Here is a 19,121-nt window from a genome sequence, read left to right as displayed (position 1 = left end):
GAGAGAGAGAGAGAGAGAGAGAGAGAGAGAGAGAGAGAGAGAGAGAGAGAAACAATTACACGTGCACTTACAATGTTCTCGAAAATTCTGTTTATTTATAAGAATAAACTTCAGGATACCATATAGTCGATGGTCGTCAGTATACAAGAGTACCTGTACCTTTATGGTCACACGAAAACATCCAGAATTATTGCAAAAAAAAAGTAAAAACCTTCTGTAGCCAATGTACTTGTCAATGACATACAAGAATTTAAGTGTCATATATATGTATGTATGTATATAGGCTATACATATATATAATATATATAAGTATATATATATATATATATATATATATATATATATATATATATATATATATATATATATATATATATATATAATCGTATATATATATATATACCACATAAATAAACATGTAAAAAAGTGCGTCGAAGTTTCTTAGGCACAATCGAGTTTTCTGTACACCGTATAATGCTGTATGAAACTCTCAGCTATGACCTGGAGGCTCTCAGTTGCTCCCCAGATGCGGTGAAGTGAAGGTGCGTCGGTGACACCTCTGGAAAGAGCTGCCAGAAGCATGATCACGGCTAAACTTAATCTTAAATATAATAAAAACTACTGAGGCTAGAGGGCTGCAATTTGGTATGTTTGATGACTGGAGGGTGGATGATCAACAGACCAATAAGCAGCCCTCTAACCTCAGTAGTCTTTAAGATCTGAGGGCGGACGGACAGACAATGCCATCTCAATAGTTCTCTTTAACAGAAAACTAAAAAGGGCAACAGAGACTGGTGTCCAAGTTCATCCTTTCAACTACTTAATTACGGATGAAAACCCATGACATGAAACTTACACAACACCAGCCGCTAAATATGTTTTACCCAGAATGTTCATCAAAGTCAGGTCAACCCCCTTTGCTAATCTCGCATGCACTTTCTGTATCCAAATACTGAGGCTTCTTTATTCCAACGCCATTTCCACATCATCTAGCAAGCACTTTCTCAACCTTCCTCTCTTAAATGCCAAAATCCTTTGCACAAAACTTGTCGTCTCCCATCTTCACAATGTGACCAAAACCATATCAGAACACTCAGATCCATCTTTACACCAAAGCAAAATTTTGTTTACTCATGCATTTAAATATTAAAACGAACGACCGAGGAACTCCTTGCTTAAACCAACACATCGGTATATTCTAGCAAATGCTTTCTTTTCATAATACAGATTTACAATATAAATATATATATATATATATATATATATATATATATATATATATATATATATATATATATATATATATATATATATATATATATATATAAGGTATGTATTCTTTGCATTCAATTTTAACTATAAAAAGATTACGGAAATGTATATAAAAGTAAAACGAACAAAGCACTATAAAACGATTTCATGTTAGCATTCAACTTGCAGTTACATCTGTTAACTGTCAATTTCAAAAAGAAAAAAAAATAAAGGCATCAAAAGGAAATAGTTGCAACAAAAGGATGTTAACGATGTTGCTTCGAACACTGCAAACAATAATCCAACGTATTTCCAAGAACCTGTCACAATATACTGACAAGAGATATTAGCTACGTTACAAATTACTACGGGTAAAACTGAATCAACAGTTTAAGTTGGTTCTTCAGAACGTTTCCTTTTCATAAAAATGTTTTGAAAAAGTTTAGTCACATACATTCAATCTTAGCTATTCAGTTTTTCAACAGCAGCTAAATTACAATGAGCCCCTCACCTATCTCGCGAACTGGGATGCATGCGACCTGCATATTTAGACTAATTCCACTTCACATTCCAGCAATTCCAATATATCCAGCCCTTACTTAGACTCCTTCGGTTTGCTTCTCAGACATCGAATAAAAAATATATTCCGGTTGTATCATGGATAACTTTTAAGACTTTTAACATATTCCCTAAACATGATAAACACCCTCCTATGTGATACGTGTACACTACGTGTGTGCAAGAGTGCACGCTTTGTGTGAGCAAATAATGTACCCTAATTTATAAATAAAGAAACTAGGGTGTTAAAATTAATTCCAGCATTTGTAATTACACATTTCTTTTAATCAATGTGACCTCTTAACTTCAGTCTTTCATTTACACAAACATGCATACATACATACATATACTGTATATATATATATATGTATGTATATATATATATATATATATATATATGTGTGTCTATATATACATATATATATATATATATATATAATAAATGTGTAGATATAAATTCATAATACGGACTGAATACAGAGTAATAACTCAAAGACGCCTTGGAAGTAGCACGTCGAGCCCCAAATACAAATCCCTTGCCAATATCTTTATACGTAACAATATATATATATATATATATATATATATATATATATATATATATATATATATATATATATATATATTATATATATTTATATATATTTATGTATGTGTGTATGTGCCTATGTATGTATAAGCGTCTGAGCTAATAAAACTAATGAAACGAAGCCTCCTGAATGTGATATTTAAAAAGGAAAACTTTTCCATTTTAAAGAAGCGAAGTTTTATCAGATAAAATCCCACGCACCGCACACCCCTATTGTATAAACAAGAGGCATTTACATAATTCAGTCTTTCAAAGGGAAGGTGAAGCCTATCATTACTCTTCTCTCTCTCTCTCTCTCTCTCTCTCTCTCTCTCTCTCTCTCTCTCTCTCTCTCTCTAGGAAATATAGATGGAAAAGCTTGAAGGTGACTAACAGAAAAAAAATTCTAAAACGCTCCAAGTTCCAAAGTTATTTGTGAAATTCTTATTCTGTTTCTCAACCTTCATTTCATCTCTGTTATACAGTTCAGAATTCAGCCTCCAGCTACCAATTTAATTACGATGCGTTCTCTTAGTTAACTGCGATATGAAATGGCTGTAAGGGGTCGGTCTCTCTCTCTCTCTCTCTCTCTCTCTCTCTCTCTCTCTCTCTCTCTCTCTCTCTCTCTCTCTCTCTCTTAGCTTGGGCTCATTACTCTTTACTATCTCCCTACCTTCCTCTTTCACTATATCAATATCAAAATTACTTAAAATTGTGTGCAAGTTTACAAATATAAACAAGTAAAAATGCGCCGACGTTTCTCTGGCGCAATCGAGTTTTCTGTACAGCCGCGCCCCATGAAGCTTAGCCCCGGTCCGGTGGTGGCATGTGTTGTTGGTATCTATGGCGGTGCCAGAAGTACGATTATGGCTAACTTTAACCTTAAACAAAATAAAAACTACTGAGGCTAAAGAGTTGCAATTTGGTATGTTTGATGATTGGAAGGTGGATGACCGACATACCAATTTGCAGCCCTCTAGCCTCAGTAGTTTTTAAGATCTGAGGGCGGACAGACAAAGCCGTCTCAATAGTTTTCTTTTACAGAAAACTAAAAGTTTGCTACAAACAAATATACTGACGGTTGTAAAAAAAATGTTTACGATTGTTTGGAAAACAAAACAAGCAAAATCAAAGAACGCAAAAGAATATTCTTCAGCATTCACAAAGCACTCGGTTCCACAGTACTTGGTATGAAATTCAATGCATTTAATTGTTTTTATGCTTTCAGAGTCAAAATAATTTCTCTTACTCCTGTTGATACAGAAGTTCTAAAAACCTCTACATTTAATCAAGTACCCATTTATGAAGTACCTGATTAAATGGCTCATTTTTCTATAGATAGAGGCTGAGGCAGTATATTCTTTCTTCTTTTTATTTATAATTTATCGAAGAAAAATATGAGTTAGATGTGAAAGTTATCCTTCGGGAAAGGCATAAGGCATATCCTAAAGGTATTCTTTTTACCAAATGTCTGAAATGCTTTTCATCATCCTTGAAGGGTAATTTTAGTCGGTAAATGCTGAGGAAGTTGGGGCTGGATAGGGTATTTACTGGAACGACAATGCTGGGTATTTAATAGGTTGCTAATATTCATTACATACGACAGGGGGAAATGAATTTACATGACAGAAAGGCTTGTAATTAGGACAGTGACCCAGTGCTGTTGACTTGTCACGTCCAGTTTCTCCAAAACTGGCAAACGATGGGTTATTTCTATAGTCCAGAATTTCAAAGCATAACTCAGCTGTTCGCGCTAAAGGTCATTATTTGGGGGTCCGTGGTCCTCATGGAGGTAGGTGCCCTGGTACAAAATTTTTTTTTTTTTTTTTACTAAGGTACCACAGTACCAAAGTGGCAACACTAAGACGACCAATACATCTGCCTCATTAGAAACTTTGGCCTACTTCGTATTCTAGAATGGCTTGGACCAAAGTTAGCTGCCATGTCAACCGTTGTCTACAGAGCGATGCGATTAAAAATCACTCGAGGTGTTTCCATAACATACAGGGGGGAAAACATGACAAGGAAAGTTTGATAGGGTATCACCTAATGGCAGTTGAAAATAATACAAATTCCTAATAAAGTATCATGTTTATCTTATTAACAATAAAACAAAAACTTACATTCTATAAGCAAATTCTATATTGTGACAATCACTCATGCACATGTATACACAAGCACGTATACAAACGCACACGCCCTCACTCTCACACACTCATCAATACATAAATATATATATATATATATATATATATATATATATATATATATATATATATATATATATATAGATAGATAGATAGATAGATAGATAGATAGATAGATTTATTTATATATATAATATATAATACGAAATCACAACCTGCAGCATAAGGATGTCTTTTGGAAGTTAGTATTAAGACCAAAAACACATCTTTTGGAAGTTAGTTTGAAGACCAAAAACACAAAAACACTAAACCTCACCAATATTACAGACTTCCACGAAAGACCTTTCATGGAAATCCAAATCACGCCCACATGCTCAAGACCTCCCTAATAACCTTTTCCTCTCCTTCGTCTTTGCAGAAAACACGACGTCTGATGACTGGAATTACACCCTCCCAAACCTCTTAGAAATTTTGGACGGACTCTTGGATGGGGGCCAACCCCACAACAACCCAATACTTCAGGACCCTAATAAAGCAACGGAGCTTCCAGCCACGACCCTCTGGAATGGCGGGGGAGGTGCTGCTGGAGGAGGAGCTGGTGCTGGAGGACTCGGGGTGGGGCCCCTCTCTTCCCCAGAGCCTTCGACCACCACGACCCCGCCGCCCATCAACAAGCCCATGTTCGCCCTCAACTTCACCATAAGGACGACCGTCGAAGCTCTCCTGAAAACCAGAGCCAACCTGTCGGTCCTGGACCCGCTCCGATCGGGACCCGGGGGAGCCCTGGACATGGACCTGGAAGCCACCAACAGGATGGGGACGCTGGACATCCTGGATCCTTCCTCCTCCTCCGCCGCCTCTTCCACCTCGACGACCAACGACGTCCTGCTGACCGGCAACGACTCGCTGGTCACCCTGGACGACGCCTTCTGGTTGTCGTCCAACGACTCCCGGAACCTGACGCAGGCGTTCGGCAACGACACCATGGACGGGCCCATCGTCGACACAGTCGGGATGGTCATCACTTCCGTCATCCTCGGGATTATGATCCTCACTACCGTCATAGGTGAGACAAAGGAAGCAATTTCGCTTTATGAAACTTTATTTAAACTGGTGTTAGGTTCAGATTTGCGATTTCAGGTCAAGGGAAAGTTCTCTGGTACTATTGTATTTGCTTTTTTATATTGTTCCCTTGAATTAATAATAATAATAATAATAATAATAATAATAATAATAATAATAATAATAATAATAATAATAATAATAATATCATTATTATTATTATTACTATTATTATTATTACTGTGTAGAACTCTTAATGCCGAGAACAAGAGTAACTATGTATAAGGTCCACAATAATATATCAATGGTAGAATGTGAGACTATATAAAAATGTATACATTTTTATAGTCTCACATTCTACCATTGATATATTATTGTGGACCTTATACAAAATTATTATTATTATTATTATTATTATTATTATTATTATTATTATTATTATTATTATTATTATTATTATTATTATTATTATTATTGTATGGTTACATTTAGTTCAGCAACCACTCTACAAAATTTACAAATTACCAATGCTATTAACCACAATTCACAGTAATGGTTCATAAGTACAAGAGAAAGGACTTTAAAAAAACGTATAAACTGTCCCTTCGGGTAAATAGCTTCAACGCAGCACTTAAATAAACACCTAACGTAACATGAAGAGAAAAGTCTTCAGTATTTCAGAGGCAGGAAAACCTTCCAAAAGTTATAAAAGGCAAAAAATTTATGATCTGTCGCTTCAAGTATAGAGCTTCAACGCAGCGCTTAAATAAACACCTAACTTAACATGCAGAGAAATCTTCAGTATTTCGGAGGCAAGAAAACCACCAAAGTTATAAATAGCAAAAGAGAGTTTCTCAGTCACTGAAAAGATTAAAGGAACTTCCTAATATGCTACAAGCAACTAAAGAGAACATCGCATGAAGTCGTAATTACCTTGAAACATTGAACCCTGGAAAACCATGAGTTTCCAAAGGTGTTTAATCAGTACTGGAAAAGAAAATATTTGAGAGTTAGTGCGCAATTTCTTGTCAAAGCTTAATTCTCTCCTCTAGAGTTGGTTTTGCTTCCGAAAATAAGAAAGAGTTTTTTCTTAATGGTTGTAGAAAGTTTTGGGATTTAGGAAAGCATCCATGCATTTGATTTCATTTCCCCTGGAGGATGCCCAACTGTTATACGTGTATTAGGGCTTTGGTATAAGGCAGGTTATATATATATATATATATATATATATATATATATATATATATATATATATATATATATATATATATATATATATATATATATGTGTGTGTGTGTGTGTGTGTGTATGTATGTATACACATACATATATATATATATATATATATATATATATATATATATATATATATATATATATATATATATATATATATATATATATATATATATATTATAATATATGCATATACTATTTATAATTTATATACATACACACACACATATATATGTGTGTCTATGAACTAAGGAACTGCAAACCTAACTCTGAAGATACGTAAATAAGCGTTAAAAAGGTCAGCGCAGGTAATAGGAAGGATTAGTGTTCTGAGTAGTTTTGATCAAGTGGAATACCCGGAAGTATTATGAGGAAAGAGCAGAGGAAGACCTAGACAAGGCTACATACACGACGTGAAAAGAGTACCGGAAAAGAAGGGTTTTACTACCTATAAAGTGTGAGTTTAAGCAACATAGGGGAGGATGGCACAGTATGCTTCAAGAGGTGTCGACATAATGCTGATGAGCAGCTGCTGCTGTTTAATTTCCTGCACAAGGGATTCATCCACGATTCAGAAGTTAAAGTGGGAATGTAACAGTGACTTCTGTGGATTAATCTTTATATATATATATATATATATATATATATATATATATATATATATATATATATATATATATATATATATATATATATATGCGTGTGTGTGTTGGTGTGTACGTTTATATATATATACAGCATATATATATATATATATATATATATATATATATATATATATATATATATATATATATATATATATATATATATATATATATATATGTGTGTGTGTGTGTGTGTGTGTGTGTGTATGTTTATATCTATCTATTTATCTATCTATATATATATATATATATATATATATATATATATATATATATATATATATATATATATATAAACAGAATTCCATCTAATAAAGGCAGCCCATAAAAACACGGACGAGGGTAGAGTCTACTGCGTTATGTTTCGAAACTACCTTTTCCTTCAACAGACCTGCCTGTTGAGGGAAATAGTAGTTCCAGAAATATAACGCCGTAAATGTACCCTCTTTCGTGTCTTTATGAGCTACCTTTATTAGGTGTGTGTGTGTGTGTGTGTGTTTAAATAATATATATATATATATATATATATATATATAAATATATATATATATATATATATATATATATATATATATATATATATATAAATGTGTGCATACATACGTACATATCAGTACGTGCATTCTGAATTAACACATCGCACTACGGTGTGCATCTTTAGTTCCTAAAAATATTAACTTTCCGCCTTAAATATCCTAATGAATTAAATATGAACGCTGATGGGTCTTTGAAGCTGTTTCTCCTAGGTGGCAGGGCTTTCGTTAAAAATGAGGTCCATCAGAACGTAAGTTACTTTTCCCTTTCGCCTTAATAATAAATACACTAAAAGGCAGGAACATAACCCAACATACTAACATCACATCACATGCAATCTACCTTGGTTCCCACTTCCGTCGGCGTTCATAAAGTATAGCCTACACAAAAAAACGGGTATCTGAAAAATTACAGCAATTGCAATTATTCAAGTTGCTTCTCCCGTCACGTTCAGAAAATATGGTAGCAAAAGAGCAGAAAGCCAAAGGGTCCTACAGAAATCGAAGCAGTTCTCATCTGTCCATGTTGTTACTCCGGCCAACGTTCATGAAACAGAAAACGGAGGAAAACAGGAGTCCAACATTCGACGATGCTGAAAATGTTAGAATGTGTTCCAACCCAGTAAGGTGTTCAGAGAGCAAAACAAGTCTTAAAGAAACACCTAGACATCACCACTTGCAGGACAATCTTTTTATGTAGATGTCATTTATCACTGAATCGTTTTTCAAGATCAGACCAGTTTACCATTTACTGCCATAAAATAGGAGAGAAACAATTCTTTAGAAAAAAACAATGAGAGAGAGAGAGAGAGAGAGAGAGAGAGAGAGAGAGAGAGAGAGAGAGAGAGAGAGTTTTTTCCCTCTCTCATGAAGAAGTGAAAACATATTGCACTTATCAATGAAAATGTGTATGAGAGAAAGAGAGAGAGAATAAAGGGAAGGAGATGAAGTACCCCCTTCAAGAACGAGCAGAAATATATTTTGCACTTCGCTCTGAAAATGTGTGTATGTATGTGCCTGACAGAGAGAGAGAGAGAGAGAGAGAGAGAGAGAGAGAGAGAGAGAGAGAGAGAGCAGATCACTAAAATATAGTAAAATACATATTCAACATTCTCCAATGTAGAGAAGACAAAACTTACAAACACGACAGTCACAAAGACAATGCCACAGAGTCATAAACCAAGAGGAGCTGTCAATCAAAAACCAGGTTCTCGCTCTCCGTGTAAAAACCACCCCTCACCAATCATCAACTTGTTCTTAATATCATCAATAAGAGGGAAATCGACTAATATGTTACACAACCCTCCTGACAGGTGCCACTCTCGGATAAAATCGTTAGTCTTTAGTTCAAAGGGACAGAGAGAGAGAGAGAGAGAGAGAGAGAGAGAGAGAGAGAGAGAGAGAGAGAGAGAGAGAGAGAGGGAAGAGGAGACAGATAGAGGACACATGGGAAATAGGAGAGAGAGATTGGGAAAGATGAGGAAGAGGGAGAGAATGGGATGGGAGCGGATACAGGGAGATAATGGAAATAAATAGGATAGGAAGGGGGTGGGAAAGGGAGATACTGAAAGAAAAGTTACGGAACTAGGAAAGGAAGGGAGGGGGAAAGCATGAGAAGGAAGAGGAGACAGGGCGAGAAAGGAAAGGAAATAGGAGGAGGGGTGAGATCAATAAGCAAGAAGGAAAGAGAGAGAGAGAGAGAGAGAGAGAAGCAACCTCTGAGAAACAACTAAAAATATATATATAATGTATAAATTTAAGCAAACAAAAGTCGAAAGCAACTGGGTCAACGCCAGAAATCCTGGTGGCTAATTAGTCAATCAATCAAGTAGCAGAGATGGATGACCATTCTCTACAACACTTTCCCTACTGACAAGACCGCTTTTCTCATGGACAGCCAAAGAGAAAAATGAATTAATGATTTCAAAGGGGCGACGCAGAGAGAGAGAGAGAGAGAGAGAGAGAGAGAGAGAGAGAGAGAGAGAAAGCCGTATTCCAGGAACGGGAAAACAATTCAATCAATCACAAATCAATTTCCCCTCTTACCAAAAAAAGGAAGAGAGACGACAACCAGCAGAACGAACTAAAAGGCTTTCTCGAATAAAATAAAAAAAAAAAATAATTGTCAACAACCAAACATAACAATCGTTCTCACTTGAACAGAGCATGTGGAGGGGAAAATCTCCTTCCCCTCTTATTCTTCTGCTCCTCCTCCTTCTTCTTCTTCTTCTCTTCCTTTTCCTCCCCAAAGGCAACGTTATTGAATTCCTGATCTAGGAAACACTACTAAAAGACAGAGGAGCTTTCGATGTACCTGGCGTCCATTCATCTTCCCGACGTTTTACAAAAAAACGAGAAACACTACTGCTCCAGCCGGCAGTAAAGGGGAGTGCTCTCTCTCTCTCTCTCTCTCTCTCTCTCTCTCTCTCTCTCTCTCTCTCTCTCTCTCTCTCTCTCTCTTACAAACACGGGATAGGAGGAGGCATGCCAAATGGTTAAAGGAATTCCTAAAGGAAACAAGTGCCGGAAGCAAATTAAATTAAGCATAATGAACCTTGATGTTAAGCCACAGTTCTGCTGGAGAGAGGAACAGTCACATGATATGATTTAAATGCCAGATAATTATCAGGCATTGGAAATGAGGGATTATACGACGTGAGAGGAACAGGGAAATTATATAAAACAACAGATAACGATATAAGTAAAGCCAAATAAAACAAAATTGGGAGTTTTTCATAGAAGGTAGATTTCTGCTTAAACGTTTAAAATCCATAAGAAATAAGTCTTGAAAAATAATACTAAACAAGTAAAAAATGCTCCGAAGTTTCTTCGGTGCAATCGAGTTTTCTATACAGCCGCTACAGCGTATAATCAAGGCCACCGAAAATACATCTATCTTTCTGTGGTCTCGGTACAATGTTGTATGAGCCGCGGCCCATGCAACTGTAACCAATGCCCGGTGATGGCCTGGCCTATATCGTTGCCAGACGCATCATTATGGTTATCTTTAACCTTGAATAAAACAAAAACTACTGAGGCTAGTGGGCTGCAATTTGGTATGTTTGATGATTGGAGGGTGGATGATCAACATACCAATTTGCAGCCCTCTGGCCTCTGTAGTTTTTAAGATCTGAGGGGGGGACAGAAAAAGTGCGGACGGACAGACAAAGCCGGCACAATAGTTTTCTTTTACAGAAAACTAAAACCAAAAGAGTTATAGCAAGTCAGGCAGTCAAGAGAGGTGAGATAGAGGAAGATATTCCAACTGTAAAATACAACGGGGATGCGTAAAAAGTGTAATTAAATCCGAGGTGCATCAAAGGGAAAGCCTGGTTATTTTTATCATACCAAATAAACCCTATAGTTTTATACAATCCATTGACACCTTGACGTCATACTTTGAACCATGCGAAAAAAATTTCAAAAATTTTCGAATTTAGTGCAGCATTTTCCCATGAATTTTCTCTAATTTGCTGTCACATACGTGAGAGAATAGTTGCAAGATGCTAACACAATCACGAAAATGTACTAATGTGACAGCGTTATATAATACCTAAGAAAACTGTTGCAATTGATAATGAAAAAAATCATTCTTATCGAAAGAAAATGGAAAATATATTTCAAAATAAAACGGAAAATATAATCTTTGTGAGACTGAATGATCAATATTTGTTAAAGGTATTACGGTACCCGATAATCCAGAATTAGCAAGAGGCTAAGTGCAGAAGTTTCATATATATACTTATAACCGTTAAGGGAAATAAAACGCTAACACTGGACGACCTCAGAATTGTTATAGATCAAGAGTTCAGCGAGTTTCTCTCTCTCTCTCTCTCTCTCTCTCTCTCTCTCTCTCTCTCTCTCTCTCTCTCTCTCTCTCTCTCTCTCTATTTAAAAAATGTAATGAAAGAGATAACTGTAAAAAAAAAGGCAATTTGTCTTCCATGACAAATATGAATTTTATTTTTATAACTAAAATTACAAAGCAACTTGTATGCACTCACAGAAACAAAAAGATTAGAACTATGATTAAATCGCATAAACTACGAGCAGTCAAAATATAAAAGGCAGAAAGAAAATAAACCTTAATCTTTGGTGTAACATTTCTGTTTTTGATATTGTGTTAGCTTATAAAAACTCTTTCGTTAGAGAAACAATGGAACAAATGATCTCAGATACTAATATATTTATCATATTATTTATTATTATAATTCATACAATCCACTCCACTTGATGTTTCAAATCGTCTGAACTGCAGCTACCCTGGACATTTAAATGAATTATTATAGACCATTATTTCCTCTCAAAACATTTGTGACTGTAATAATGAAAAAGAGAAAGCTTATATCAGGAATTAATACAATAATCTCAAGATTAAAACGACAATTTTAACAGCTTGAAGCCTCTGTGTATCGAACACGGGAAATATATTTTATTGGATAGGTATTTCCACGTTTCTCTGGATTCTTTCTAACTTGTATTTTCGCGTTTCTTATTGGAAAGTACAATGATCTTCCTTTTCGTTATAATGAATGTACAGACAAAATCTGTTTTATGGATAAGTATTGATATATGTTGCCATATTTTTATTATTTTTTCATCACAAGGCATCTATGAAAACGCCTTAGAACAATGCAGTATCAAGAGTCTAAGACGTTCAAGCCTGCAGACCTAAATGAAATTTTATTCTATTATTTTCTAATTAAATGCGAATGACGATTGGACTAAACATTTTCTCTATGGAATTACAAACAAATAACCGTGTCAGTGAAAAAAAAAATTAATAAAATAAGATTCTCGCGGTATTTTCTTAGGGTTACCGAGTCTAGGCCAATTTGAATGCTCGGTCTGTCGTTACCGATTTTTGGGCTGTTCTGTAATTTAATTTTGGGTTATTCTTTAGCCTTATTAATAACTGAATTAATTCTGTGTATTTTTAACTTGAAATTTGATAGGATCAAAGTTTGAACGGTCTGATATCACGACTATGCTACGATGCCACTTGGCCACAATAACTGTGTACCGTGGCTGCCAAGAGATGGCAGCAGCTGCAAGACATCGTCCTTATTCCCAACATTTCTTTTAGCATTGCAATGATAGAAGATAGAATATACAATTTAGGCCGAAGGCCATGCACCGGGACCTAAGGGGTCATTCAGCGCTGAAAGGAAAATTGAGAATAAGAGGTTTAAAAGGTGTAACAGGAGTAAATTGTTAAGAAACGGTGGAAAGTAAGACGAAGAAAGAGAATATGAACCGAGGTGAGTAAATGGAATGAAAGGAGCTGCAGCTAGGGGCCTAGGAGACCCTGCAAAGAACCTTAAGTAATGCCTACAGTGCACCGCGTAAGGAGCACTGACGGCACTGCCCCCGTACTGAATGTATTACAATGAGGTCAACAAAAATACCATGTTCTGATTAGAGGGGATTTGTTATATATCAACAGGCATGAAATATGTTTATTCCAACGTTTACATTAAGAATTTGGGGTAAAAACTCATTTCTGCTTTAAAGTTTTCAGCAATAATAATAATAATAATAATAATAATAATAATAATAATAATAATAATAATAATAATAATAATAATAAAAAGGAATGAAGCAATGAAAACCCAACGCAAAATACTAGAAATATCAGTTAATCACGGCTGCTTAAGTAACAAAGAAATATTTTAGTAGGAGGCTGCCAAATTAATTTTTATCGATATTATTATTATTATTATTATTATTATTATTATTATTATTATTATTATTATTATTATTATTATTATTATTATCAAGGTTTCAAAAGAAAGCTTCCGCAGACAATAGTAACAGAAAGATGATAAGTAAATGAAGATGCATCAACAAACTGATAATGTTGGGTAGACATAAACTCCAATATACGGAAGAAAAACTAAAGCAATGGTTTCTTGCCACAAGCGAAAATACATGAAAAAAAAATTTATCTAATCTAGACCAACCAATACGCCTTCAATGCAACCGTTACTCATAATAATTATTAGAAAAAGCTAATAACTAGGCAATAATTATTATAAAAAACTAATAACTAGGCAATCTTAAAAAACTAAGCATAAAAAAATAAATAAACAAAGGCCACAAAATAATAAAAAAGGGATTCATCATCGGCCATCTTCATAACGGAAAGGATATGAAAATTAATGACGAAGTAAAAGTCAGGGCTAACGCTGTTTTTAAACCAGGCAGCGGTTCGAATCCTGGCGGGGACGAGGCATGTATCAATTATAATTTCCCTTGGGTGTAGGTTAATCACAAGGTTTAGCGAACTGGATAATAAACGATATTGTTGGCCTAATATTTGTGAACTTGAAAGGCCATGCGAGTATAAGTTACAAAAATCTATATATATATATATATATATATATATATATATATATATATATATATATATATATATATATATATATATATATATATATATATAAAGACATTCACATATATAAACCAAACACCAGAGGACATTCATCCACCCCCGAAGATTCCCCCAAGAAGAAATCCTCCCGTCACCAAATAGTCCCCACATCTGGCTGAAAGGAGCGGACTCTCCCCAACCCCCAACCCCACCCCCGACATGACTCTTCACGAGGCATCACTCAAAAATAACTGAGCTGCTAAATTAACACTTTGCTCCGCGAAGATTTCGCCGAATTCTTCGCCTGCGGCTTTGGCTACGACTTCTTAGCCTACGATTTCGGCTACGACTTCGCCTACTTCTTCGCCTACGACTCCGCCAACGACTTCTTCGCCTACGACTTCGGTTACGACTTCGCCTACGACATCGCCAACGACTTCTTAGCCTACGACTTCGGCTACGACTTCTTAGCCTACGACTTCGGCTACGATTTCGCCTGCTTCCTCTTCGCATAAGACTTCGCAGCAACTTCTTAGCCTAGGACTTTCGGCTACGACTTCTTCGCCTACGGCTTCTTAGCCTACGACTTCGGTTACGACTTCTTAGCCGACGACTTCGGCTACGACGACTTCGCCTACTTTTTCTCCTACGACTTCGCCAACGACTTCTTAGCCTACGACTTCTTCCCCTCGGCAGCAGGAGACCCTCAAGATCTGGGAACCAATAACTCTCAGTTGCAAAAGGCAATTAACAGACGCCCCTGATGTCTCTCGAGGTCTCTTGGAAGAGGCTGGAAGAAATTCATTTAACAGGGAGTAGAGGGTAAAAATCAGATTTTTTTTTTTCCTTTCTCCTTTTCAAGTGTTAACCTGGAAATGCATATTATAGAACAATATTTTTAAACATAAAAACAAAATTTTCAACACCACACACAAACATATGTATGTATATTTTTTTTTTTTAGAGAGTTTGTATGTTCATCAACTCCTGAAACGTTAGACCTAACCAACTGCAAATGGCCTACGCACGCAACTTTTCAGGAAGATTTTTATGCAGTGCATTACATTTAACGAAGGCGTATATTTTTTTAGAATATGAGCTGATTCCATGAAATCGTGAACTCGGATGAACCGTGAACATAGTCTTTAAAAAGTTAAGTTGAAGAACATGGAAACAGATCACTAAAAAGTGCTCTTTTCTACAATTGGAACTGTGATTAGAAATTTGTAAAGGAAACCAGGGAAAAGCCTCTTTGTTTAAATATATTTTAAACTATTATAAAAACAAGATTTTTATAATAAAGGTTTCAGATATAAAGGCTTTATGTTCATAAATAATTTCCAGAAAAAATCCTCAATATCACTTCAACTTGTGTTGTTAAGTGCTTGAATCTGTTAAATTCCATTCAAGCAATCAAGTATGGACACTATTCATACTGAGTGCATCTCAGTAGCTATTGCATTAGCTACTAGACTGCAAAAAACATTTTGGAAATACGTTTTACTTCTGGGATGAAAGATAGCTTTTCTAATCTGGGCCATTTTCAGTTCGGTTTTGGTAACACCAAACATTCTTGTAAACCAGGAATGGATAATAGAGACAAGTCAAGCTCTAAGAGAAAATAACCAATATAAAAACTAAAACCCGAATTTTACTATATATACAGTATATATATATGTGTGTGTGTGTGTATGTGTGTAGGTGTTTATAGGGAATACAAATATTTCTAGGAGACATGACCTTGCCTTAAACATCAGACAAAAGTCGTGACCTGTAAAAGATGAATAATAAAAACCATGCAGCATTCTAACCCAACCTGCCTGCACCTATTCTCCCCACAACCTTCTCCGCACCCGGACCCCCAAGAATATAAAGACACTGGGCCATATTCTCTTAAAAAGAGACACCAACTTTCTGCCCCACAAGGAATGATAAAGATTTCACACTCGCGACACAACAAGAATGGGAGATGCGTGTCCCCGTGAAAATAACAACAGAAGCCTTTATATGCTCTACAAATAAAAAGGAAAAAGTTTTTGTATGAGCTCTATTAATGCCGGGGTTCAAATCATTACGTAAGAAGAAAATTAGTGATAGCTTTCTTCCACACGTGCAGAAAAATTTAGTGATAGCTTCCTTCTACACGCGCAGAGAAATACTCATTCATAAGAATATTTCTTTGCAGTACAAAACAAAGACGATATAAAAAAAACAACTTGATACGGGAAATAATCTTTCCTCTCTAAAGAATTGGATCGACACAGATATAAATTAGTTTAAAATACATCCCAAGAAACTGGAATAATTGTCTCACAAAGAAAAAGACACATAGGACATCACTTACACAGAGTAAAATAAAATAATTAAACATGAATCATTATCTTTTAACATTATATATATATATATATATATATATATATATATATATATATTTATATACACACAAACACTGGCATACACGCCACACACACGTGTGTGTGTGTGTGTATGTGTATATATATATATATATATATATATATATATATATATATATATATATATATATATATATATATATATATCTATTATCATCTATTTATGTGTATACTAGTGCATATGTAGGCATACAGGAGTCACTACAAAGCCTAGGATCCGAAATAAAGATTAATTGCAGAAACTCCAATTTCCAGTGAAGAGAATCTTACTCGAGCACATTAAGTTGGGATGAGGATAAGTTGAAGCGTTTTTGAACAAAGGGACGTGCAAGAAACTTTTTTTTCTTGTTATAAAAGTCATATTAATGCAATAGTATGCCAGATATTGAAAAGAAAAGACATGCCATGTTAATGAGCATAATGAATAATTGGAATCAAGATTTTAATGTTCAATCGAAGAGAGCGCAAATGCCTATTATTTGGCTATTTCTGTGCTTCTTGTACACAACAAGAAAGCCATGTTGATACAAAATCACAATACGTATTCACAGAACATAAAGAATACAGAAATAGTATAACTGAATTGAACTGAATACAGAATTTAGGCCGAAGGCCAACCACCGGGACTAACGAGGTCATTCAGCGCCGGAACGGAAAATTGACAGGAAAAGTCTGAAAGGTGTAACAGGAGGAAAACCTCGCAGTTGCACTATGATCAGCTGTTAGGAGAGGTAGGAAAGTCAGATGGAAGAAAGAGCATATGAAAGGAGGTACAGTAAAAGGAACGAAATGGGTTGCAGCTAGGGGCCGAAGGCACGCTGCAAAGAACCTTAAGTAATGCCTACAGTGCACCGCATGAGGTGCATTGACGGTAATAATCCCCCACGGGGGAAATAGTATAATGTAGTCTTCCTTGTGCCTAAATAAGGAAAGATGATAATAAAGAAAACAACAGAAAACATTTGACATCAAGTGACCTAATTCGTGGTACAAGTTTTACTTTCAGGACAAAATTACACCAACCTAATCTTCAAAGGTATCTGCTTAGTTACTTCAAAGGCAACCTGAGTAGCACGAGGACTCTCTTCTTTCTTTGTGCATGTCTTTTTTTTTCCCCTCTCTATCCTTTCTTTCGTCTTTTTATGAATCTGGCTCATTAACATCTAAAACTAGAGAGCAGCAGTGAGCCTGCTTTGGTACCGAACGCTGTCTCTCTCTCTCTCTCTCTCTCTCTCTCTCTCTCTCTCTCTCTCTCTCTCTCTCTCTCTCTATATATATATATATATATATATATATATATATATATATATATATATATATATATATATATATATATATGTGTGTGTGTGTGTAAATATATATATATATATATATATATATATATATATATATATATATATATATATACATATATATATATATGTGTGTGTGTGTGTGTGTGTATTATATATATAATATATATATTATATAAATATATATATATATAATAATAAATATACATATACATATGTAATATAAATAAAATATATATATATATATATATATATATATATACTGTATATACATATAAATATATAGCTATATATACATACACAGATATATATACATATATATGTGTGTGTGTAGACGTACACAAAATCAGTAGGGTCTGTATTATTCTATTATGTTCAAACTGTCTACCAAATTTCAGAAAGCAGCAAAAAGCGAAACAATGTGAAAAGTGCAAATACAAACTTGGAGCAGTTAAAAGTAAAACAATCAATATATCTAATATCTAATGTCAAGAATAAAACTAAAACTTTACATGAAGAATATTACGGTGACTTATTTTGTAAATCGTTTAACCTGCTTTATTTTGGAACGAACCATGTCAGTGATCCACTAAGCTTCTTAAAACAGCAGCCCAGTTCTATTCAATATATTGTGAGATATCTATCTTCACTAGCATCAGTTGTTAGTGACTACTTGTCCTTGCGAGCACGAAAATAACTAATGTGAAAGAGCCCATATCTGCTCACGAGCGAGCGATTACAAATCCCTGCTTCAAAGGCTAGCGACTAGAAAAGTATCAGTTAAAAATAATACTCACAATTTATGCTATGGATGAAAAAAAAAAACACCGTCAAAAGATTTGAAAATTAGGATAATCATTTAATAAATACTTGCATGAAATAGAAGGATTAGATTTATTTAACGTGGCTAAGAACCAACTGATTACCTAGCAACGGGACCTACTGTACAGCTTATTGTGGAATCCGAACCACATTATCACGAGAAATGGATTTCTATCACCAGAAGTAAATATCTCTAATTCTTCATTGGCCGGTTGGA

General features: G+C 35.0%; 1 protein-coding gene and 1 long non-coding RNA gene across 2 annotated transcripts in view; one reads left to right on the top strand and one right to left on the bottom strand.

The window, feature by feature from the left end:
* The window catches only part of LOC136831497 (5-hydroxytryptamine receptor-like), a 239,806-nt gene that overhangs the window by 123,407 nt on the left and 97,278 nt on the right, over positions 1–19,121 (top strand). Inside the window, 1 exon segment of the mRNA XM_067092018.1 lies at positions 4,943–5,590. Within this exon segment, the coding sequence (XP_066948119.1) occupies positions 4,943–5,590 (648 nt within the window).
* LOC136831498 (uncharacterized) overlaps positions 1–19,121 on the bottom strand; it is a 243,293-nt gene that overhangs the window by 189,129 nt on the left and 35,043 nt on the right. The gene's annotated exons all lie outside the window — the stretch shown is intronic.

This window comes from Macrobrachium rosenbergii, chromosome 48 (genome assembly GCF_040412425.1).
Source record: "Macrobrachium rosenbergii isolate ZJJX-2024 chromosome 48, ASM4041242v1, whole genome shotgun sequence".
Lineage (NCBI taxonomy): Eukaryota > Metazoa > Arthropoda > Malacostraca > Decapoda > Palaemonidae > Macrobrachium > Macrobrachium rosenbergii.
This window is presented reverse-complemented; position numbering and strand designations above follow the sequence as displayed.